At 42.6% G+C, this 25688-nt stretch overlaps 1 protein-coding gene across 1 annotated transcript; it reads right to left on the bottom strand.

Annotated features, from left to right (window-relative positions):
* Window positions 1-6124: 6124 nt before the first annotated feature.
* On the bottom strand, window positions 6125-12423 carry SEM1 (SEM1 26S proteasome subunit). The gene is made up of 3 exons (XM_054192373.1): window positions 12264-12423; window positions 8238-8331; window positions 6125-6322 (listed from the first exon to the last, which is right to left on the bottom strand). Exons 1-3 carry the CDS (start codon window positions 12337-12339, stop codon window positions 6280-6282), a joined length of 213 nt encoding a protein of 70 aa, XP_054048348.1. The 5' UTR covers window positions 12340-12423; the 3' UTR covers window positions 6125-6279.
* Between the last annotated feature and the right edge of the window lie 13265 nt (window positions 12424-25688).

Here is a 25688-nt window from a genome sequence, read left to right as displayed (position 1 = left end):
AAAGTCACGTTCCCAGGCTGAAGCCAAGGGTCCCAGTAGGCAACATGCAGTGGCACCCGTCTTGCTGCCACATCTACACAGCCAGTTTCCCTTCTGGGGTACCAGGGACCAGCTGCAGCCAGAGCCTGGCTCTGAAGAGACCGAAGGGCCACCCCTGGTTGCAGCGCTGAGTGCTCAGGAGACGGGCCCTGCGACAGGAGAGTCAGAGAACCGAGCTCATAGCTGTGGGATGAGATCCACTTTGTACTGCACCCTCTGCTTTTTTAATATGCCCCAGAAAAAAATAATTAATTAATACGCTCTAAAAAGAAGCTGAAGCAATGGTCTTGTGATGGATCCATTTACACTACTAGTTACATGTGTAATTTGGAGTGAATCCCTTTTTACAGCGATTCAACAGTGGTGCCACGTGATGTGCTCATGTACCTCCTCAGACGCTGCCTTCTGCTTAGGGGTGCTTTTCATCCTTTCCCATTTTAACCATCAGGTAGAAAAGGTTGTGGTGTTTGGATTTTTTTTTTAATCTGGCCTCTTGCTGCCATGGTTTCCTGTTTGCCCTCATGTCCTGCTGGGATCCTCCTCCACGGTGAACTGCCGGTTTCAGCTCTGCCAGTTTAAGCCCCAGGACACACTCACCTGCATGGAGGGCACAACAGACAGCTTGGGAAGGGAGGAAGAAAAATAACACCTTAAAAACTTCAGAGTCAGATTGATCAAATTCTTTGGCTAGAGCTTATGCCTCTCTCTCTGCATTTCTGACCTGACCTGGTTCTCTTTGGAGTAAAAAAGTGTTACTGAGCTGAGCACAAACAGAATCGTTACACCTTTGTTTTCTGGATTTGCTGGTACCACCCAGCCACCCCAATGCTTTCCCCAAGGGAGAAATGGCCATATCGCGTCGGTTCGTCACCCACGTCTTGACAAACAAGGTCCCAACATTATATTGCCAGCTTGACAGTACCACTGAACTGGGACTGGGACAATTCATCCTTTCAATCTGTACAGATGTTAGAGGCTTGGGCTGTATAGTCCCACCGCATCCTACCGGGACACTGCAAAGCAATACCACAAGAAAGGGAAACACAGCCCAGCATCCCCCCACCCCCACCCCCCAGCTGCCCTATCTATCTCGCCTTTTACATCTCACGGACCACCAGCTCCCTTGGGAAGGAAGTGCTTTTATTTCACTCATGGCAGGAGGAACCCAAGGCGGGTGGCTGGAGTGTTGGCAGGGCCGGTTTGGCATCCCCGATGCGTCCCGGAGCGGCCATGCCTCCATCAGGTGCAATGTAAATCCAGAGCAGCGTCTGCTCCTTTTCATTAAGAGCCTTGAGCTCACTGCGGAAAAGATGAAAAGGACTGGTCATTATCCATTGCATCTGACCCATTCATTTGCTGATGGGCTGGTTTTCATCTCCCTGCCCTGCCTGTAGGCAAGCATCCCCCCATACCCTAATCTGCCTTTTTTTTCATTCTCCACCATTTATTTTCCTGGGGGCCTTGTCAGTGGTGGCTCCGTTCCTTGTTCCTTCCCCATGCCTCGCAGCGCCGCGGATTCAGAAGCGTTAAGAGGTTCCAGCTCACCCTAACAAATTCCAGAAAGTCTGACCGCTTACTACGAAGCCAATGCAGGGAAGGATTTGAGAAAAGCACAATGTAATGAGAGAGCCGGGGAGATGCGGAGCACGGCCGCATCCTGGAGACGTGCGAAGGTGAACGGGAAGGGGAGGCAGGGAGCGTTTGGAAGCCCATTAAATGAGGGCTTATCATCCGATTTATGTAAATCACTTCAAATGCCTTCATTTATTAAAAGTATTAAGCCGCATTACTGTTTGCCTTCGGTCTGCTAATTTGGTTGCTAATGTCTAAGACAACTGTTGAAATTAATTTCAAATTAATGTTCCTATATAATTACTTAATGAATCTCACATTCACTGCCCTTAGCTCTCAGTTGACAAAGGATCTCACCCGCCGCATGTAAGAGGTTGGAATACTGACTGTGATTTTAAAACGGTTGCTAAATTACAGTTTGCAAATATTTTACATTTATATCACAAGCTTCATCTTGAAGGATCTCGGCGTGTTTGAAATGTTACATAACATTCATTCTTTAGTAAAATTCCGTCACAAAAACTTTCTGGGCATCAATCTTCTTACTTCCCTGCACGCCTTGGAATGAAATCAAATTTAGCTGTATTATTATGCAAACACAAAATCATACCTGCATTAAAAGATTATTACTAGGGCTGTAAAGTCAGAGACTTAAAAGATAGGAAATGCTGGAACTGTAGCTCCGTCCAATATAAATGCCTTTTTCCACGCACACGTATTCTCATAGCCTTTAATTTTACGATCATAGATTTTCCTATTCTCGCCCCCTCCCCCAGGGGACTTATTAGTCCTTGCTAGCGTTCAAGAAAAAAAAACAGGGTAAGAGAAAACAAGGTTCAAGAAAAAGCTAGCAGGGGAAGGCAGCGACTTGTGGAGTCTTTCGCCTCATTCCTTACAAAAGCTGCAAAGGTTATAATGCGCGTTCCTCCTTTTCTGGGTGGCTGACTTGATACCCCATAAATCCTGATCGGCAGAAATGCTGAATACGCACAGCAGTAACTTATGCTAAAGAAACATTTGAACGTGCAGAGCATTTTACATACTACTGAACCCAGTGAAACACGAGGTCCTGGGGTCTCATGCCAAGCACTTAAAATTAGCCTACACTTCAAAGAGGGGAAAACGCTTCTCTGTTTCCCAGGGACGGTGGAAAATGTATTAGAGCATTTGCAAAGCACGCAGATACTGTGATACAGAGACCCAAACCTACTCGTTCTGTACGGCACGGCATGGACCCAGCGCAATAAGCAGGTAACGGGACACGCTGTGACCCAGGAGCAGAAAGCATCTAGGGAAGCTGTTCCTGCTGTCGTGCAGGCAAGGGGAGGGAGGCAGGGACTCGATGGGAAAACGACGAGGGCTTTTTCTGAGGCAAAAGAGCTGAATTAAAGACTTTCCAGACAGCCTTAATTCTGCCTGCTCGCCATTTTGTGGGCTTATCTGCGACTTTGCATCTCTTCTTACAGCTGTATAGTTTCTTAGGGGTCACGGTAAAGCGAGGGAGCCAAACGCATTAGCAACCATGCACCCTTCAGAGCTTTCCCCCGAATTGGCTGCTTTGCCCTGGGACATCCTCAGGGATGGCACCTAGGCCACAGCACGTCAACCTTCCCCACGCTGCAAAACGCCACCCCGACCTTCACGTAGTGGAGAGCTCTAGACGAATGCCACATACCCCAGCATGGCTCAGAGTAACGACGCTCCACTGATGACACTGCGTCCAAGAGTCTCACGGCTTGGCTGAGGGACAGGCTGGTGAGGAGGTTCAGTCCCCAAACACAGGGCAACGTCAACATCTTTGCAACCTGAATCTCCTTCCCACAGCATGGAATGGAAACTACGCAGCAGCCCAGACCCAGATGGTTATCCAGTCCCCGTCCCCACCATGCACACGTCCTACTTTCTTAACCAAAAAGCCCAACATCTCCTGCGCTCAGATCTTTGCCAAACCTCCCTCCCTCCCTCCACCACATTCCGACTCTTGATGGGTTGCAGATCCTCCTTCCCAAATCCCTGTCTTCTCTCCCTCACACCCCCAAAGCATTCCCATCTCCCACACTTCATGCATTCCTCAGCTAACAGGGACCGCTGGAACACCTCCAAGAAAGACCTCCAAAGAAAACTTGTCCTAGCACGTCCAACCTAAAAAATTCAAGCGTCCAAGCACGTGGGAAGATTATTTCCTTTTAAAGTTGTGTAACAGGTAAATTAAGGTGAATTGCTACGGTGATATCCTGGACAGCCATCTCAGCTTCCCCTTAAAACACCAAAGCTGTCAAAGGTGAAAAAAAGGGGGAAAAAAAAAAGTCTAGCTTCAGTCTCAAAAGCAGACGGGTTTGAAAATTTTTAGAAAGAAATCCGAAGTAGAAAGGTTCCTAAGTCATTTTTATACTAGAAAGCTTAAAATAAGAGGAACTGTGTGTCCACACAATAAACTTGAGGGCAAAAAAGAATAGAGTGGTAATTACACAGGCCTTCAACCTCCCTGAAGTACTTGATTTTGCAATAAGCTACACTCTCACACCACTTTGCACATGACTTCTTGTTTACTTCTTTGCACCAAATTCTCTTATGCAGACAGCATTATACAGACTGTATCATCAAACTGACCTTCAAAGCAGCTTCCTTTTTTTTTATATTTTTTTTCCAGCTGGGGGTTTTGTGTCACGTGCTAGCAGCCGACGGTTGTAATTGCCAAGAGTGCAGAGCCATCAGACCACCTCAACCCAGACTTCCCTTCCAATCCTGCTTTTGTGAAGAAAGCAGAAAAAGATAACTAAAGCGAGACAACCGTGGCTCAGCAAAAACTAAGATTTCTCAAGGCAAAGATGCTTTTCTGCTTCCATGGCTTCCTCCCGCTGCTAGCAGTTGATGTGACAGGGCTGCTTTAGCCAGGTTTCCAACATCCTGTAATGGAAAGCAGCTGTCCCTAGCCAAAGATTGCTCCAGACATCTCTGTAATTCTCCTGTCATCTTCTTTTGGTCAGTCTCATTACTCAACTTCCCAATATTGATGCGTTAGTAACACCAGCAACCCCACAACTGTACTGAACGTATTTTTTTTCTTACACTCCCAACATGAACTTGGGGACGCTTGCATTGCCGTTTGCTGCTCCATATAGACTTTTCATTCGTTCCTTGTCAACATGTGAACTCCAGGACTTTGCATTCTGCTGAATTGGGCTGCCTGAGCCACACGTTTGTGTGAACAAGTCACTCCCTTGGGCACAGGGCACTAAGTGTAAGGGCCTCCCTTTTTTTTTGTCCCCAAACAGTACAGAACTGGACAAACTGAATCCATCCAACGCTACCCGAAACATTTAGTTCTGCAGAACGATTCAGTTGGCAATAGAAGGTCTCAGGCTTTACAGAGCTATCTTCAGAAAGCAGTAAAGGTCACAGTGAATCTTGCCTCCACCACAAATATAGCATCACCTACAAAATTTGGGGAGGGGGAAGCTTCCTAGCATTTGGCACTAATAAATGCAATTATAACATAAGATACTCAGCTATTTACTTAACAAGTTTCAATTACTTACGTATAGTCCACCAACTAACACCTTCGTTCCGGAAGCTCACTTTAAATAACAATTACGTCTCTGCTTCTCGACAGTCAACTGCTGAAAAAGCAAGCAGCTAATACAAATTCCAGGAGTACATGGCTATACTTGCCCCTTTACTAGAATTATTTATTTTTTTTTTAAATTTGCAATCATGGCCTACACTTCCAGGATTGCCGTATCTCCCTATGTCTTTGCGTACACCAGCTTTAACAGCTCCTTTGGGGAGGATTCATGGAATTGGTAATAGGTTCTGTAATTTCCACCTTCTGTTTTCTAGTTCAGAGAGTAATCAAATCCAGTCACTACTGCTGTATCTATCTGGTAACTATTTGTTGGCCTGCATGAAATGAGTTGGAAGTTTGATTTCCGTTCTCAGCAGGCGAGTTTGTCCAATACGGATGAGCTGCTGTAACTGGCAAATTGGAGGCAATTTCAGCAGACATTCCTAGGCTTCAATAAGCATGAGAACAGAACTTCTCTCACCTCCAGAGAGGTCTCTTCTTTAACACGCTGGAGAAGTGACAGGGCAAGAATGGAGAGTTTGGATTTCTGCTGTTGTAAGATGCACTTGAAAGTGGGTTTTACCTTTCGAGGCTATCAAACTGGCACCTATGTGAAATTACTAACAAAACAAGTCATTATGAAAGAAAATCTTGAGGCAAAATAAGCTTCATCACTCCCCACAATTCCTTTCTACTTCTGCTGCATTTTAATTGGAATAGACGAGTATTTTATTTCTTTTTGACATCTCCACATCTCCTATGAGATAAATGTCCACTATTTTTCATTCTGTCAATGCTTATCTGGTTCCCTAGGATGGGAGCTGGTGCAATGCCATCAGTCACAAAAGATCACTAGTAGCATTCTAGGTAAATCCATGAATTCTGTTGCACAAGGCATTTCAGAACCAAAATACAAGTTACCAGATTAGTAGAGGCTGAACATATGAGTAGGCTAAGATTAAAAACTTTATTTTTTATACAAAACAATAATAAATCCAAGCACATAATGAACTAAGTGTGTCTTCTCATTTTCCACTTCCTCTTCTTTCCTCAATATAGTCTATCCACAGTTCAATGTTAAACCACTCCATATTCAGCAAAAACTATGAGGTTTCCATCTTGTATCCATGTTTTTCTAATTCAGCTCTGTATAGAAAAAAAGATAGGTATATTAAAACACACAAAAAATACTGTCAGACATTTAAATTTTTAGAAATTAAATATACTGCACATTATGCAATAATTTTAGAATACGAACATGTCATACTGCTTTTTGGTTCATACTAATAACCTTAACCTCACTTACTCTACAGTTCTTCAACTTCAGCTTAGTATCTTAGATCACTAGAAGTGACTTCTAAGTGAAAAATTCAAACACTTGTTTTAATCATAGATATTGTACTCAGACCCACCACAGCTGGAGGACAACTATATGGTGCAAAGCAGCACCTGTGAGCCTGCAACAACTCCAGACACATTAGAAAAAACAATTATCTTATACCAGCTATTCTCAAGATTTCCTTAAACCAAATGAGCTCACTAACATGAGCTATTTAAATGCATGTACTTCCAAAATAATTGTAGCTTTTTCTTTGTTTTAAATCAAAATACCAGAGCACACTATTTTTAAATCTTGGTGCAATGCACCTTCCAGTGAACAATTCTGAAGGAAAAGGATTGCTTTGTCAGGATTGTTAGCTGTTGCCAGGATAGTAAGTCAGCAACCGCAAATGTTATCGCCCCTGCCCTGTCCCCGCTTTGCTTCTCACCTGCCTCCAAACACACCAAAGAGAACTGAATCCTGTTTTATCTCCTAGTCTTAGCATATGTGTATCTAGATACAGTAGTCCAAATCTCTAAAAATATTTCAGGTTAGTTTACATATGTAGTAGTGGAATTTTAGAAGCGAAGACTGCAGCATTTTCTAAGGATGAAATAAAAACATGCTGCAACCAAGCAACATTGCAAACTATCATTTTAACACTAGTATGCAGTCACCAATACTACAGGCTACAATTAAGGCACAGTTACTGAAGGTTTGTCGAGACCAACTGTGTTTATTGAGAATTACACTATCCCTTGAAAGTCTGTTTCACTATGTATCAGCTTGTTTTCCAATATTACAGTTTAACTGCCTTTCAACCTTATTAGAAACAACTATACCAAAGACTATTTTTGTATCTTCTACAGAAAGGATCGCTTTGACTAGAGGACAATGAGTGAGATCAACCCAGGAACGTTTAAGCAGGCTGTATTACAGACAGTCTGCTCCTCATGCAACATACTGGGAGATTAATTATAAAATGTGAGTTTGTATTGATGCTTGAAACAGTTTAAATTAGAAAGTAAAGGATTAACTGAAACTACAAGTGACAAAGAGGATTACACAACTGGATTACAGGTATCCAAATTGCTATCACTTTTTTTAAAGCACGTTATGAACAATTACTTTGCTATTGTTGCTCATAAACAGCATGCTCATCACACACAAGAAGGGAACCTTAACATTAATATAGATACCCGATCTCTGGAAAATTTGTCCATTTGGATAAAGAACAGCAATGCTATTTGAAGGTATAGAAAAAAAATTTGTAACAACACATTTTGCACACCAAAGCGCAGAAGAAGTAATCTTGGATCCTTTGCCTTTGATCTTTGCAGTACAGTTCAGAATTTTCACATACACGTAGAAAAGTCCATAGAAAAGGAATTAAATTGAAAAAGTGTCAACTGCATCACAATTTGCAGAGATCTTTGTATTAACTTGTGTAACACCACAAAAGCCTGAACATGTCAATGACATTAGGCATATTTCAGGGATGGCAATACAATTATTAAAAGATGAAATGCTGATCAGTACTCCAAACTGTGCTGTAATCCCCTCCATCTGGTTTTGAAAAGCTTTAGATAGAAAAGCACAAAGCAGAGCTTTCATTTATTCCAGTTTCAGATCTCTATTTTTTTAAAGTAAGCAGATTTCAAACTCTCAGATATTAACTAAACAATGCCATTTTAAATATTTTATCCATCTTCTAGAACAGTAAATTAAAAATAAGATTACCTTAACTGATTCGAGAAATCATCTTCAACATTGTCATCATCCCAATTGTCTTCCCAGACATGTGCATCTTCATCTTCATCTAAACCAGTCCAATCTAAAGACAGGAAAAGAGGTCTAAATATCTTCTGCTGCATTGCTTTGGTACCCTGTCTTATTGACAGATTAGCTCAGCCTCTGGGGTAAGGCAGACTTCAGCTGGTAAGAAATTTCTCACTTTAACAGAAAAGTCTGTATCATATACAAGTGTTTATGAGATCAAAAAGCACAGAAAGATCTAAAAAAAAAAAACACTGCACAATTTCTCATATTATAATAGAAATGCAACTTGGTAAAAAAAAATCATTACACGCTTCACATCATGGCTTGCAGGATTACACATTCGTAAGGGACATTTTGCATACAAATGGGCAAGCTGTAGCACCATTGTGAAAAGAAAGCAATATTGATTCCTAAAAGCTCAACAAAAACCGTATGATTCCAGGTTTGTATTTAAATACCTTTTTTCCTGATTAAAAAAGTAAATACATATCAAATGCTTTTGCCAAAACACACGCACATAGATGCTCAGTTCACTGAGATCAGATGCTGACAGTTTATGGATAAAGGCCAAAAATGTATCTGTGATGCAGAAGCAAAGGCAAATTGAGAGAGGCATCTGCAAACAGTAGTTGCTACCCATAACCACCTACTTCTGGGCTCCCAAAAGAGCAGAAGCTGTTTCCTTACAGAGGCAGGACACTAAATGTCCATTTGCTAACTTAATTTTTCTTTTTCTTATAATCTGGCACATCACCCTTGACAAATTACTGACCATCCACTTAATGCTTCATTATAAAAAAAAAAAAACGCTCAAACTAGTTAGTTAGAAAAATAACAAAAATGAAAAATCAATAAGGCTCAAAATTTCTGTGTAAATACAAGTCAGTTTACTTGACTGAGGAACAGTTTCTCAGCTTTCTTTTACTGACAGACACCAAGTTTTTTCTAACATTACCAAAATAACAAGCACCTCAATTTTTTACACTTGTGACCTTGTATTTCTCAAAGTCTCTTAGTATATTTAAAGAGGTAACACTGTTCTTCCCCTTACAATTCAGTAAATCATCTGCTGCCCATCCAGACTAAGGCCCAAAGTAACATTAAGCATTGATAGATGTATGCGGGGGGAGGGGGAAGCTAGTAGGGTAAAAGATTAAAAACTAATTCACTGTCAATAACACCATCGTTTGTAAGAATGAGGGTTGGTCCTTGGATTTTCTCCTCCTTTTTCGTACATTAACAGTCAACAAAATTAATATTTGAGATTCACCAGGACAAGAAAATACATTTGTAACTGATTAAAGACACACACACCGTAGAAGGCATCACAATTAAACTTCCCAACTCAAATAAATTATATAATAGGAATAAATGAAGGAGCATAGAAACCCTACTGGTCCCAAGAACAGCAAAAGAAGGAACTGGGAAGAAAAAGTGAAGAAAAAAATGCAGTATAAAAAAATGCAGTGTTTCAATTAAGTTGTTCTGCTAGTTGCTCAATGGGAAGTATTTTTACTTTAGAACTACCTGCGATAAGCTTTGCCTATTTACACACAATGGATTTTTTTTCATCAAAATAAAAAAGCTTTACCACTTATTTATCTGGATTTCAAAGACATAAAAAAACAAAGCTCAAAACAGTTTAAACTGAACACAAAGTCAAACTTTTCTATCTACTAACATACAAGTAGCTCCGACAGATCTACACATTTGAAAAAAAAAAGAAAAAAAGAAAAATCCTATTAACTAGTATCCAGCACAACAAGCAGCAGCTTCAATCATAAAAGGTCAGTTGGGGAGACTGTGAAAACATGCTCCAAATCACACTGAGCGAAGAAGAGTCACAAAGGCCCCACGTCATCTTCCACACTGGGGGTGGTGGTGAGTGAAAGTAAAGCCTAAATTATATTCTCTTTGCTGTAGCTACAAGAGTCTACAGTATCTACAGTGTTGACAATATACCCCAGAATTGCATACTAAAGTTATTATTCCCAGCTACATTAGATGCTTGTGACTAAATACAAGTAAAAAATGATAGAGCATTATCTGGCATTGAAAATATTAAGAGCCTGCTACCATTAAGTATCACTAACATATACCAAAATTACAAAATCAATTTTGATAAACTTGTCATGGCTGGACTCCTTAACAAAATATATTTTAATATACTGATCACTGATTGCCATATTTTGCACTTGGGCAAGGAAAACAAAAACCAGTTTTTAGAGCAGAGGATAAAAAACCTAAAATCCTATCATTTTACACATTACATTTTACATCTTGAAAAGCACTGTACAAGAAGTTTTTAAGTGACCAATTCACATACACTTGAATCTATTATGCTGTACTTGAAATAAACTGTCCTATAAAAACAAGACACATCTGCTTTTGATATATAAACTTGATTTGATAAATTGTTTGAAGAAAAGTTTTATGTCAGAATAAAAGAAATTCCCAAAAAGCCAATGTTTTTATCCCTTAACATAAGTTTGCGTTATCCAATTTCCTTTGGATCAAAACTGGGTAATAGAACACATAGTTTTTCTGCTGCATAGGAAGTGGTGTTCTAATTTGAAAGAACAACAATTCGGCATGGCTTTGAGCACATATTTGTCATGATTCTTTCCTAAGTACTGAAGATAACATTCAAAGCGGTCTGAACATTCTTTATAATCTCTCAATGTTATTATCTCACTTGAGGATTTAAACGGGCCTCTTTAGAGGTTCTTATTTTTTGCAAGACAGATTAGCAAGAAGCCTGATTGTGGTCACTCCTTAATAAATCTCTGTTCTACCCAGGAAGTTTGCACAGTACTTGGTTTCAGTAGTACAGCTAGATTCAAGTAGAATTAATTTCACCTTCTATAGCAGCAATTCAGTGCTCTGACCAATCCAAGGTTCAGAAGCATGCTTCAAAGACTTCCTTAAACTTAATTTACGTTATATAAGATAAACATTTTTTGCCTGTTTAGGAAACAGGCCTGTTATGGAAAAGGTGGGCTAGTCTTCTCAGTTTAGTTTAGCTATCATTTCAACTATGTTAATAACTTTTTCCATCAATAAGTGCAAAAATAATATTTGTACCAGTACTGAAGGATTCAGAACAGCTAAGGCTTGTAAGGCCACAAAAAAAAAAAGAAAAAAATATCATGTATAATGAAGACATTACAGAAAAAAAAACCCTGACACTTCATCCATCATGTTTTGTATCATTTCTCATTAACCACGGCTTGAGACAATTCCCAGAATTAAAGGCACAGATGAAACAATCACACCCTAACGGGGATCTTGTCAAGACTGTATCTGTAAAAGGACCCCGAGTTGTTTTATTGAAGTCCAGATTTAAGCTCCTCATTCAATATATTTGTACCTACGAAAAGCAAACCAACACATAAATATTTGTGCTTCAAAAGGCAAAGAGATTCAGAATAGCTGCAGAGTGCGTTATTTCCTTTTCACGGGTTTTTTTTTCCACCTTGCCCCCCGTTCCCAGCCCACAGCCTGGTTCTCGCCCCCACCGCGGCGGCGCAGCCCGCTTCCCCCGCGCTGGTTCCCCGCTCCCCCGCACGATGACACAGCACTCGGACCGCGACCTGCCCAGCACCGGGACACCGCCACAGCTGGGCACAGCCCGCGGGTCCCTGCTCCGCCACAGCTCTGGCAGGGCTGTAGCCCCGCACCCCTCGCCGGGACGAGGGAGGGAGGCAGGAAGCCGCGGGGCACCGGGAAGCTACCCCGTAAGAACACGGCCGAAGCGGTGCCTGCGGGGAGGCAGCGCACCGCCCCAGAGACCCCCGGGGCCTCTCCGCGGTCAGGGACCCACTGACACACCGCGCCCCGGCCCCGCCGCCGCCCGCCGCAGGCCGCACGGTCCCTCCTCGCCTCAGCCCACCGGCCCGGAGCAGGCCGCGGCCTACATGCGGAACCGCCACCACCGCCGCCACCGCCTCCTCTCCCCCCGTCCCCGGCCTCGCCCCTAACCGGCACCTTCGGCCGGGAACTCCTCAAACTCGTCGTCCTCCTCCAGGAGCCCCAGGTCCACCGGCTGCTTCTTCTCCGACATGCTCGGCCTGCCGCCCCAGCGCCGCGTACCCGCCGCCCGCGGAGACCGATGGGAGACCGGCCTGCCACTACCGCGCCTGCGCCCCGCCGGCAACCGGCTGCCGGCCGCTCCGCCCCCTCTCGCCGCCCCGCCTCCCCCGGACGGGGCCGCCTCACACCGCACCCCTCCCCGCTGGCCCGGCACGCCCTGCCCCGGCGCTGCCTCCCTGCTCCCCTCAGGGCGGCCTCCCTGGCGCCGGCTGGGCCTGGCTCCTCGCCGCTGCCCCGGAGCCCGGCCGCACCGGCCGCCGGCTGCCGCCTCCGGCGCCGTTGGGCAGCTCCGGCTGCAGCCGCGGCCCGCCCTGACCCCCGGGGCGCGGTGAGGGAGCAGGTGCTGGAGGAGAGGAGAAAGGCCGCCGCCGCCTGTGCCTGCCCCTGGCCGCCGTGAGGGCTCCGGCGGCTGCCGCCACACCGGAGGGTCGCCGGGCCGGGTCTGCTGGCGGCGAGGGTGGATTGGTCTCCCCGGAGCTGGCTGGCGTGCGGCACCGACCGAAGCCGAGGAAAGATGCCCGGTGTGGAAGGAGCCGGGTGTATTTTCAATACTGTGGGTGGAATAAATCTGTCCGCTGCAAGATGAAAGGACACAAGCCACCACCACTGAACACATCTGTTTTCCTTACTTATTCTCTTTCACTATTGATTTATATTTGGGCAAAGCCTACCAAGTATTGGCCTTCTGTCCTTCTAATCTATAACCTGTGTTGGTTTGTTGGTTGTTTTTTTTCTTTCTGGCATTTTAACATTGTTTCAAAACTTAATCTAATTTACTGTCTTTTAAATTCCTTGCCCATCACATCAGAGAAGGAAGGAAGCAGCTTGAAAGGGAGATTATGACTAAACTATTCAGTAAGAGTTGGGATGTAACATGAAAGATAGAAATGCCTTGTTTTTTAAATGTTCCAAAGTGTATTCATTTCACTTAATTCTAGATTCTGTTGATGATTTAAACAAAGGCAAAGTTCAATGCCTACTAGCCTGAACAAGTTTGTGCATGTGGCGGCTGCGATGGCTTCTCTGTAGGCGATCACCTTGTAACAGTACTGCCAGTCTGGTGGAGGGGCTGGGTTTTTTTGTCCCTCGCTCCGTGAAAAGCAGGTTCACGATACAATGACTTGCACAGCTGGGTTATACCATGTCCTCGGTTTAAAGTCAGGGAAACAATGAACAAAAAACTGGTGTGGGAATGTATGTATAGTTCAGTTTCAGTCCTCTATAAGCATGTTCTGGCATGTGGCCACAGTTAAGGCAAGGTGGGAAGTGAGCCCTTCTGCCAGATGAAAGGTCTAATCGAGCGGTCACATTTTCTTTTGGTGTGAAGGAAGGACTGGCTGACACTGATGATTGTGAAAAGTATCAAAACTCCAGTTTAATAAATCAATATGTGGAATCTAGTTATAACTTGGCTGGGATTTGTATTGAGCCATGCATTTTGTAATAGTAGATACCCTGCTCTATCCAGAGAGTACAAGATAAAGTCATAAAGTGGATCAAAAGCTTGCAAAGATCCATGATCATTCAGTTACTAAGGCCCATATTCAAACTCTCTAGTTTTTGCCGTAGCTAGAACTAGACTATGGAGTTTGCGGCGCATTGGGGAATACTGAGATGCTCAACTGCACCTAGATTATCTGAGAAAAAAATGTAACTTGGAAACTCCTATGGACAAGTAGCTTCAAGTAGCCCTGGAGCAGGAAGCAGCCTGAACTTGTTTTGAAGACTTTACCTACATATCTGCTGTGGAGAGAAGATACAGCAGTCCTTTCCACCCCCTTTTCTCCTCCTCCTCTGCCGAGCTGCTGGCTAGGAAGCTCTGGAGTGCCAGCAGAGAGAAGAATCTGTACTTCCCAAGGGAATACAGCTGACCACTGCATAGGAAAACAAGGAAAATAAAGGACTCTTGAAGCGGTGTCTTACTTACGTGGGGACTGACAACAGTCAGTCTCAGATCTGAGTCCTCCTTTGCATTTGCCATCTATGGAGCTGAGTATTCCCATATCACTAGTAAACCAAATATAATCACATGTTGTCACAAAAATCCATAGTGTCAAATTCTCCTCCTTTTATTATAAATCTCACAATTTTTGATGGTTCTTTAAAATTCGTGGGTTTGGGAGTTTTGTGGTTAAATAAGGAGTTTAGCTCTTGTTTAAAAAGGAGAAAAATATGTTTCTAGCCCAAGCAATTCAAAATAAGCTTGAAAATATGAACAAAAAGTATTTCAGATTTACCTGCTTTACTTGTAAGATTGCTTTAAAATAATGGATTTTAAAATAAAAACTAAATCCATTGTTTTAAGTCCAATACCACAGGTTTTAGAAGCCTGGAATTTGCATTACTTTATCTAGCCTTTCTAGCAGATGAATGCATGGATGCAGAGCTCACTGTAATTCCCCAAACCCTTTAACTCTCTGCTAGTAAGGTCTCCACGGGCAAAGGTATCTCTCATGCCATGTTTCTCGCATCAAGGTAGGCCCATCCTACGTTGCCTGAAGGACCTGGTCAGTGAGGCATTCTCTAAGCCAGACCACCAGACCTTGCAGGTAGTGGTGCCCAGCGGGCAAGGTGAGAGGCTTGCCTTCAAATCTCCACTGTGTCCAAGTTGGATTTGACCTGATGTCAAAGCTGAGTGCCACAACCACCAGGCTGTTTGCTGGTTATTTGGGGATCAGGCTTTTTCTCTCTTCCAAAGTATATTCAGGTATTTTCACTCATGGTGGAGCAGATTTGACAAGTAACTAACTCAGTCTGCAACACCAAATAGAAATTCTCCTGGGAGCTGGTTGACCTGGGTGACATACCATATCCCAGATGCATGCTCTTAACCACCAAACTATACAGTAAACAAGTAGAAAGATCTTATTCTGCAGGTAGTTGTTAGAAAATCCTGATTTTAGTGCCAGTCTTGTGACTGTGATTGTGCGAAGATGATCAAGGGACTGGAGCATCTCTCTTATGAGGAAAGCTGAGAGACCTGGGTCTGTTTAACCCGGAGAAGAGAAGACTGAGAGGGGATCTCATCAACGCTTAGAAATTTCTAAAGGGCAAGTGTCAAGAGTATGGCGCTAGACTCTTTTCAGTGGTGTCCGAAGACAAGGGGCAATGGACACAAACTGGAACACAGGAAATTCCGTCTGAACATGAGGAAAAACTTAGTTACTTTGAGGGTGCCAGAGCACTGGAACAGGCTGCCCTGAGAGTCTGTGGAGTCTCCTTCTCTGAAGATATTCGAAACCCACCTGGACATGATCCTGTGCAACCTGCTCTAGGTGACCCTGCTTTGGCAGGGGGCTGGACTAGATGATCTCTAGAGGTCCCTTCCAACCCTTACTCTTCTGTGATTCTGTGATTTCTTAGCAGAGGCAAGGTCTTAAATCATATTTTCTTAAAGTTTCTTACTGACATTCTCAGGTAGCTTCCTACTCAGTCTGTAGGCTTTGCATATCCCATACCTTACTGACCCCAGGAAACATGTGAGGAACTTGCTTTTCTCCACTGAGAAAAGACATCTTTGAATTCCACAAAGCATCACAGCACCTAAAAATTTGGTGATGCAGTTTATAATACTCAGGCCTTTTGATGACCCTAGCCCCATTGACTAGTCTTAATGCTTTAGAGAAAAGAGCATAAGGATTCAGCTGCCTGGAATAGATTTTCCAGTGTGAAAAGATATCTGAAAGTTACAGGAGAGTGCCCAAGCCCCATGTATGGCTGGAGCTTGATAGTTTCTTAGGTGGACCATCAAGAATAAGAGTTGCCTTTCAGCATCTCAGCAGTCAGAGTGGGAAAAGGCACTTGTATCTAATCAGAACATACTGTCATTGATTTTCTTTTTATCCTTCCCCTGTTGCAGTCCCAAGACTGGTGGCAATCTTTACAGTCACCAAGCCTGTGTCTGGCATGGACGGAGGATGCACAGAGCAAGAAATAGTTTTGATCAAATTAGGAAGGCACTTCCTACATTCCCAAAAGAGCGTAAGAGATCTGCGTTCTTGGAGCTGCAGCCCCTCTGCAGCAGCTACATGCTGAATAGATTGGTTTTCCAAGATCAACAGCCTGACACTACCAGGTGCTTCAGCAGAGATGTCTATATGCCTATTCCATGGAAATTAAAGGAAAAAAATCCTATAGATTTCAATGGTTCGGGATATGAGCATCTCTATTAAAACCTTAACTTAAATATACCCTTAACTGGTAGCATGTTTGAAATAATTGAACAAGACAATCCTACGCGACTCATCAGTCCCTCTATTATTCTTTCCAGAGCTGCACAGCAGCTATTTACTCAATATGATTTGTTTTAATTTTTTTATTCAGCATGTTTTATGCATTAGTATCAGAAAAGCTTGTCTTTCTCTTGGCAAATGTTACTGCAAGTTGTCTGGCAGGGAGGTGAGATTATGTAGATTTATTTATTCAGAGTGTAATTTGCATAAATGAAAAATGGAAATAGAGCATTTTTCTGAATTAGAGCCTTTTTTTTTCTTCAAGGTGAAACAAAAATGTGTGTAGTACACTAGTTCAGATTTCCAGGTCTTTTTTAGGGGGACTATTAGTCATTTCTTTGCCTAGGGCCATTTTCTTTCACTTGGATGCTCTAATGCCTGAAAGCATATTCTGAGGAAATGATTAAGAAGAGGAATTAGAACAGATCGGAAATGAATTTGCTTATAAGCAGTTAAAGATGTCCTGTTGAAAAAAATCTCAGAGCCATGTTAAGGATTTTAGGCACCCTGGGTAAACTGTTGGTTTGGAGGTCTGCGTGGTCCCAGGCTACCAAAGAGTGCCTATTCAGAGAAACCCTATACTGCCAAGAAAATTGGCACTGTGTGTATTTGATCCAGCTGGCCTCGTCAAGAGAATGTGAAATCCATGTGCACAGGCACTACATCTAATGGACCACCAGCTCGGACACATCTGGCTCAGACCAGTGGTGCCCACACAGTTTATCTGGATGTGAGAGGGACTCTCTTACAGTCCAGGCTGTTGGATATCCAGGAAAGCACCTAGTTCCCGAAAAAAAAAATACAGGAAAGCTTATTACCCTTGTAACTGTTCAGAATGCAAGAGTTAACCATGCAGAGCAGCACACTTATCCTGCTTTATATAGCATATCTGGCAGTCCAAGCGCTGGGTAGTGCATGCTAGGAATCCCTTCAGAGCTGGCATTCTGTGTCTCAGGATAGCACTGCATTTCATACTGTTGGTTTTTGGATTAAATTGGAGAAAAAAACATATCCTACATTCAGTGCATCTGGACGTTAGGAGTGGAGTGCCCCACTTCTTTCAATAGCTCTGTGCAGCTCTGGACCTGTGGCGTTATTCCTGAGGTCAGTGCCTTTGGTTTGCCACTATTTATTTATTCTTGTCTGCAGAGGTCCTCTTTTTCTCTCCAGCTGCTCCATCATTCACCAGCACCTCTGTAGCCCACCCTGCTCCCACAGCCCATCCCTTTTCACAGTTGACCCTCGCTGAGGTCAGGATGCGATTAGGTGGCTGGAGATCATAAGGAATATTAATCACAAGGAACACTTAGATGTTGCTTTACAAACTTCCTTATGTGAAATACACTGTGGCAAGCTATCGGGTTACCAGTGGCTGAAAAAGAAACAGTTCTCTCTTTACCCTTGACAGTCAAAAGAAAGTTTGATTTATTTTCTCATTTTCAGTTAGTCTAAAGGCAGCTGGGCAGTATTGCTACAAAGCTCTAGCTGTGTGTCATTGTAATAGGGGCAATATGTTTGTTCACTTCTGCTCTCTTCCTCTGTCTAATTGTTCTATTGTCTTTTTGTTTTCTCTCCACATTTGGGCTGGCAAAATGTCTCTCTGCGTTTAGCCCTCTAGCCAAAACTTAACGGGCTCCTAATCAAGAACTAACACCACCAGCAGGCTATTTCCTGTCTTTGTTTACCAGTCCCGGTATCATCTTTCTTCTCCTCTCAGTCCATCATAGCAAATTTTCACCATTATTTTCCCCAGAATCTTGCCCCCATACAGGGTGCAGGAAGCTTTCTATATATTGTTCCCCTTTCATTTTCTGGCCGCTTGATCTCTGGCCTCCCAGCTTTACATCCCAAAAGAGTTGCAGATGCATCCAGAAACAGATTTAGAAAAGCCAAGTAATCCTGGGATAGCCACATATTCCATGTGGCTGTATCGGCAGAATGTTTATTACCGAGCCTCAATGCAAATTGTATTGATGTTTTGGACATATAAGGGGTAATCACAATGTGATTAATTACTAGGTAGTGTTCACCACGACTTGCATTTCCATGCAAATATCAAGACTGTCAGGGTACAATTCAGTTGCCTAAACAAACGTTTCTAACGTTGGTTGAGATGCCCTAAAACACGGGGCTGCCTGATGTACTCGGGGAGACCTTGGCCCTTCCCAATGGCAGTTGGAGATGAGGCAAAATACCCCAGGGTTTCTAAAATGGTACCACCTGCCTGTGTTTAAGCAACCAAATTACACTCCTACCGTACGCTGGAATAACTGCTGGTGGTGCTTGAGTGTCATTTTCGTGTGCTTGCACAACTGCCTTTGTTTATTTCTGCCAAGTCTATCCTGAGAATACTACACTGCGGTAACCTCAACATGAGATATTCACTAGATAGGTTAGTATGAATCATTAGGAATCAGGTGAACAGAGTAGGCCTTTTTTTTTCCATTTAAAACATCCTTCTGCCTTTACATATCTAGATAGTGGCTAAGGTGTGGCCAGGATGAAGTTCAACCCAAATAAAACCAAATATCATAGCCTGGGAAGAATTACCAAGCATTATTTCTGATGTTTTAATCGGTAAGCAGGGCTACTCCTCATTAGCAGTCCTGGCAAGATGAAGGACTTATTGATATCTAGACCATTTCAAGGGTGAGAATCAGGCCACTGAACTTCAGGCCACCCTCCCCTTAGGGAGCTTACGCAGACAGCCAGCCCCTCTGTACTCTCAGTTCAGAAAACAGAGAGAAATGGGTTCTTCCAGGTGGAGATTTAGAGAACCTGCGTTAAGCAGCAGCCCTGAAATGTAATTTGAAGGGACTCGTCTCATCTCTGACTATATTAGGAGCCTAGGAAGCCTTGCCCTGCAATTATATGCTGAAAGACACAGGACGTAAATAATCTCTTACAAGTTTGGGTAACAGCAGGCACCTTCGTTGGCCACATTTTTCCCTCTGGCAAAGTTACTGCAGGGCATTTTTAGCCCAAAATGTATCTGGTTAGCTCCCTTATCAGCTCAGCTCTCCCCCCGGGGGGCTTCACCCGTGTGTCTGGTGGGAGCTGGCAGTGGCAGTTCCATGTCACTCGGAGCTTGCTGCTGCATGTTGGCTTTTCCGTGCCAGTAGGCAGAGCATACTTGCTGCCCTTCCATCCCCTGGGGCATGCTGTTCGCCAGCCCTGGCTGTCCTTTAGCCGTTCTGCAGTGTCACACAGAGGCAACACCATCTCAGATCAGGGAATTTCACTTAATTTATTACCAGTTAACACAAACTTTTAGTTATTGATTTCGGTGTTGAGGGAAAAAAACCCACCATATATTATTGTACAAACACTCAGGGAAACACCTTTCCTCGCCTTTCCTGAGGCTCAACCTCAGCCAAACACCTCTCCTCCCTCCTTCCTCATCTCAGCTCCCTTTGTTTTCCCCGCTGGTTCCCACTTTCCCTCCCTCCCAGTCCCTTCGGTGAGGTGATGGGCAACACAGGCGGTTGGGGTCAACCCATGGTGGTTTCTGTCTGCTGCCCCTTGTGTATTTCTTCTTCTCCTCCACCGTTCCTGGTTTCTCACTGCTCCTCTGCCCCAGTGTGGATCACGCATGGCCTGTGAAGAAGCGTTTGCAGCTGGTGGTTTACTTCCTAAGCTTGCATAGACATCTTTGGTGCAAACACAGCAGGAAAGTGAGATGGATGTATTTTATCACATAGACCTATGCAGTAAATGAAGGCCAGGTATCTAAGGCATGTTTTGATGCTGAAGCCATGGGAGTAGCTCCTGGGAGATACCGCATAGGTGCTGGCAGCTGGGGGCCAGCGCGGCAAATGAGCAGGACCACCATGTTGGCCACTCCAGCTCCCACATTGCCAGCTGCCGTGCAGGCAGAGGGTCTGCAAGGCCACCCCGGCTGGAAAAGCAGATTGTGGCAGCTGTGGTGTGACCCAAAACATTAATTTTTATATGCATAAACCCACAGAGCCCCAAAGCTCTTCCTCATCTGTCCTGCAAAGCAGAGGATACCTTCGTCCCCAGAGCTCCTGTTAACCTGTCACGCCTCCTTCAGCAAGCGCAGAGGTTCTGATGAACCATCTAGTGGTTTTCCATAGAAATGAATGAAGCAGTGATGTGCCACTAGCAGAGGCATCAATTAATTTCTTTTTCAATGAGGACACTCTTGAGAGCTTAATCAAAGACTGCTCTTTATTTTAAGATTACCAAGTGAAGTTGATGCAGCATGTCAAATCAGAACCACGAGGAGCTATTGGTGCAAGTCCTGACCTTAATCCAGCTCATCCGATGCTTCCACGCGAGTGCAGCAGCCCAGGGCAGACTCTGCCCCATTGTGCATACAGCCATGCAAAATTGATAGTCCTTTTTGTTTCTGTTAGATAGTAGTTTATTCTGAATGGTATTTTAAGGAAGAGCCTAGAAAACAGACTCTCTCTGTTCATTACTTGCTTTCCAAAGCGCGTAAGTCTTTTGTAACTTTAATTCTTAGCCCCATAGCAAATACGATAGCACCAGTGACAGCTGGAATGCTTATAAAAACAGCATCAGAGTAAACGGTGAGTGTAAGTCAAACTGATCTACAAAACCAATGGTCTTACAGAGTATATATATATAAAATCCATTTGTCTACATTGTATATGTATACCTAAATTCGTATATTTATGTGTACAGTACTTATTAAACTACAACAGGTAAACTATACTATTAAGCAGGCTCATATGATAGTATAGTGGTGCTAATTGTTATTCTAACGTACAAAGTAAATTAAAAGTAGGTAGGATTACCTACAGCAGTATGTGACAGCAAAAAAGTTAGATTTGAGTACATTGTTCCTGAGGTTGCCTGAGAAATAAGGTGAAAGATCTAAACTGATTGTCATGTGAAGGAGTGCATTAGGAAACAGCTCGCTCAGTTTTACTGTTTCTAGCTGTATCTTTTGTAATACACAATAGGGGAGTCTTTTCTCTGATTTGCTTTTAAGGCTTTAGCACAATCAAAAACTGGAAGTATTGTAAAGAAAATCTGCAAATAGCATGAAAATGTCTTGTGGTGACATTCTTATTCAGGCTCTGGGCCTGATTTTGAAAGATCCCAAATACCCAGAGATGCTGATGCCAAGTACTTCTGCAGATCAGGTCTTTGAGGTCTGAAAGATTGTTTTATAATCTTGTTTTCACGCTCTTGCAAACCTACAAAGTCATTTTTTCCCCATGTAGTAGCACAGATTTTATTAAAACCGTCCAGAACAGATATCAATGTTTTAAGGCAACAGTTTTGTGCTGACTGGTAAGATACATAACTTTGGTCACTAGAACAATTTCCCTCCTTTCAGGAAACTGATAATATATTCAAAGTTAAGACAACATTAATTATTTTAAAAAACAAAGTCCCTGCAATGCCGGGACTTCTAGATACTCTCCATTGCATCATTCTGCCTGACTATGGCACCGTCTTCACTAAAGTTCTTGCATATTAATGGCAAATGATTTATAGGCCATATAAAAACTCAGTAAGTTAAAAAAAAATATATTTCTGTTCTTTGCCTTTCATTGCCTTGTCATCTGTAGGGAAAAGTCCATATTTGCCATTGTGTCTTCCCTCAGAAGTGGTTTGAGGTGGCTGCAGTCTAAAGTGTAACCAAACCAAAACAATGAGGTTTGAAATTGTATGTTCAGTGTTTATGCAGGCTGTATGTAAACCACAAGGAAAAATAAATTTAAACAATCATATGCAGATCTGAGAGATGCAACTGAAGCAATGGCTCCTCCGTTCCCATAAATATGACTAAACTTAGAATTTGATTGCCCAACCAGTTATCACACGCATGGTTTATTGGCACAGTGTAACTGGGTACATCCAAGTGCCTAGCTCTCGGTTTGTATGAGTTTAAACCCAAAGCTAAAAACAGAATTGCAAATATGGATATGCACTTTACTGATGAAAGAAAGAAAGAAAGAAGTCAGGAGAGCTCACCTGTGCTATCAGATATTCAGAATCCCTTACTAAGACATACAAGAGTTTACAAATGTCATATTTTCTCATACTATTAATGATCTTCGAATATTCACCAAGGACTGGTGACAGCTGCCTTTTGGGTGTAATGGAAATCCATCTTCTCTTAAAAGCACAAAGCAAGTAGCAATTGGCCTTTAGTTCTGCTAGCAGCCAAACCTTGCGTACTGAAGTCCAAATTCTCTGAGATATTACAAGGTGGGTTTCAGCTATCTAGTGTTCACAGAACAATGCCAGGTTCCTCAAGATTTGGCCCACTGTACTGACAATCCTTTAAAAATACTGTTTTTACACCTATTCTTAAGGTGCTGCCACCTTCTCTGCATTTTCAGTGACTTTCAGATATGCCCCTATAATACAGTCATTTTTCTTCAGCATATCAAATGCTATTTGATTGACAGAACCATATAGCCTAGTTTATTTATTTTAAACAAAAGGAAAACCCGAGCTATTTGAGGCACAGGTAAGAACAAACAGAAACTATGAATACAAATTTGCTAAAGCAATGTGACTGGTAATCTTCATTATAAAATTTAATCAGTATTTTTTATATTCATGCAGGTAGTTGTGTATGTTATATACATATATACTATATTGTATAAATGCTGCAGATGGTCCTTTGCAGATTTGCGTGAACTTATTTAACAAGCACATTTGAAACGCTTATTGCATAGAAATCTTGAATTGTACATTATAAATAATGATTTTCGACTGATAAATTGTAATCTTCTTTTATGGCTGTTACAAATTTATATTAAAGCTTCAGTGAATTGGACAATTTTTCAGTAGAGTTTACTTAATGTTAATCTATTCATTTGGGGGTAAATGAAGAGTTTAATGGTGAAGTGATGTAACTAGAATATAGTCTCAAGTGGTGTGTTAGGTTTATCAATCAGTGAAAATTGTGCACTTGAGTGTAAGAGCACATGTCTATCCATATGATTCTTGCCACCTCAGTTAATTGAAACCCTTTTTCTACCCTATTATCAATACTTGAAAAATAGCTCCAACCACATCTATTAACCAGTGTCTTAATAGAGGCTTTATCAGCTCCATATAAATTGCACGTATTTCGCCAGAAAGCAATTTCACTAATATAAGGGTCAGTTCTATGGTTCACTGGAGATGTTCACTCAGGAGGTGTTGGGGCATGACTGGATGGATCGCTGAAGATGGATAGAGCTGTGGGCCTGGTCTTCAATCCACCGAAACACTATGCAAGGTTGGAGGTCCAATCTGATTGACAGTCCCGGTCCTCATCGATTTTAACAAAAGCAAAGCATGCTCGTGATGAAAATTAGTTAGACACCACCATGTCCACTGGGCAATCTAAATCAGAATAAAAATATGTATTTTTTAATTTCCTGTAAAATGTAAAAAAAAACCATCTAGTGTAGACTCAGGACAGCAGAATTATGCACCGATACTGACATGTTCTATACAACTCTGAAATGAAAAGTTCTTCATTCCAAAGAAAACTCCAAAGTTTTCATTGATATTGACACATTTCCTTTCTCCCCTAAATATTTGATATGAATGAAAAGTAAATGCAGATTCTTTGTGCAGCTCAGCTCAGCGTCTCCTGAGATCATGGACAATACAGCTGTGCTTTACTGTGCCTTAAATAAAAACTAGGTACTTCCATCTCACAAGTCCAACATACAAAACACGTTTCTAAGCATGTCCCAACCTAATTTTGCTGATGGAAACTTCTTCCACTTTCCAGTTCTTCTGCTTTCCACTCCTTCCTTGCCCTTCACATGCCCTTTCTGGTTCTCTCCTTTCCTGTTGATTTTCATGCCCGCCTTTGCCTTTCTTGGCCAATTGTCAACCTCATAAATCAACAGTAGAAGGAAAATGAAAGCAAGAAGAAGGAAGAGAAAGAGGGATATGAGATGCTCAGCAGTGTCTAATGTAGTACTACCTAAGACTCTCCAAAGGCTTTTCTAATCCTTAAAGGCATTTTGGAACCTTGAATCCATGGGGTTTCACCTCTGCTCAGGGATTACCCACATACAACAGATTCTGCTTTCCTTTTTGTGGCCAAGTTGTTTAATCAATTCCATCTTGCGGATACAAGGTGAAGGGTAATTATGCTGGGTAATGCTTCTCCATCTCATAAGGGGCAAAATGAGATGCTAGGACAGCATCAATATCTTCCATTAACTTTGTCATTATCTGGCAAAGGTGGGTCGCTAGTATTTGTTCTCTCAAGAAGGGGAGTTTGTGGAAACAGCCCTCGACAGAGAAAGGGTGTTATTAGTGCATTGTCTACATACCTCTGAAAACACACAACCCCCCACCCTTCTGCCCAGTTTTGGGGACATTCTTTCTCATGGTTACTTTGACTCCTAGGTCCTCGGCGAAGCTTGTTGCCATCAAAAAGAACAGAGCTTTGCAGTGTTGAAGGGGGTCTACAAGACAGTATGAATATCTTTTTGGTCGTTATTGTTGCTTTGTGTAAATCCATCCCAGTGTTCTCCACCGGTGATCAGTGGTCAAACCGGTGGAGCTATCAGAATTAACACAGTAAGGATCTCTACCCAGTTGTATGCAGAGGGAATATACTGAAAGAATTTGCATTACAAATGAGTAAATAGCTTTTCTTTTAGTCTTGCAGCAAAGTTTTATGGGGCTATATGCTACATAGGAAAGCAGAGCTGAAACTGACACTAAATTTATTGGGGCACGTGGTAGTTTAGTGCTTGTGACACAACTATTCCAAAGCAGGGAAAGAAGAGACCCCATCACAGCCATCAGATCCCAGCTGTGGATCTGCAAACTGACCAACGCCAGTTCAGAGCTCAGTGCGATACTAACAAACCTAATTTGTATGCAGGAAATTAAGGCTTGAAGTTACAAAAAAAGGGAAGAACAAAGATATTACCATATTTGAAAACGTATTGCTTTCATTGTCAAGACTTTAAAAAATTATATTACGGTGGGCAGGCAGGGCAAAACCATATCTGAAAGCTAACAGAAATCCTGTTATGCAATGAAGAACTTCCTTTTACGGTGCGGTATTTCTTCACTGAAAGCAGATCATTGCTATAAAGAGCAGGTATTTATCAATTTT

This window comes from Rissa tridactyla, chromosome 2 (genome assembly GCF_028500815.1).
Source record: "Rissa tridactyla isolate bRisTri1 chromosome 2, bRisTri1.patW.cur.20221130, whole genome shotgun sequence".
Lineage (NCBI taxonomy): Eukaryota > Metazoa > Chordata > Aves > Charadriiformes > Laridae > Rissa > Rissa tridactyla.
The sequence above is the reverse complement of the archived record's forward strand: the minus strand, read 5'-3'. Positions and strand labels throughout refer to the sequence as shown.

What these genes read in the sequence shown, in the direction of transcription:
- SEM1 (XM_054192373.1), bottom strand. Translation starts at nt 12,339, where the DNA reads ATGTCGGAGAAGAAGCAGCCGGTGGACCTGGGGCTCCTGGAGGAGGAC. An exon ending in TGAGGAGTTCCCGGCCGAAG is followed by an intron (nt 8,332 to 12,263) that starts GTGCCGGTTAGG and finishes TCCTGTCTTTAG; the next exon opens with ATTGGACTGGTTTAGATGAA. An exon ending in GATTTCTCGAATCAGTTAAG is followed by an intron (nt 6,323 to 8,237) that starts GTAATCTTATTT and finishes TTTTCTATACAG; the next exon opens with AGCTGAATTAGAAAAACATG.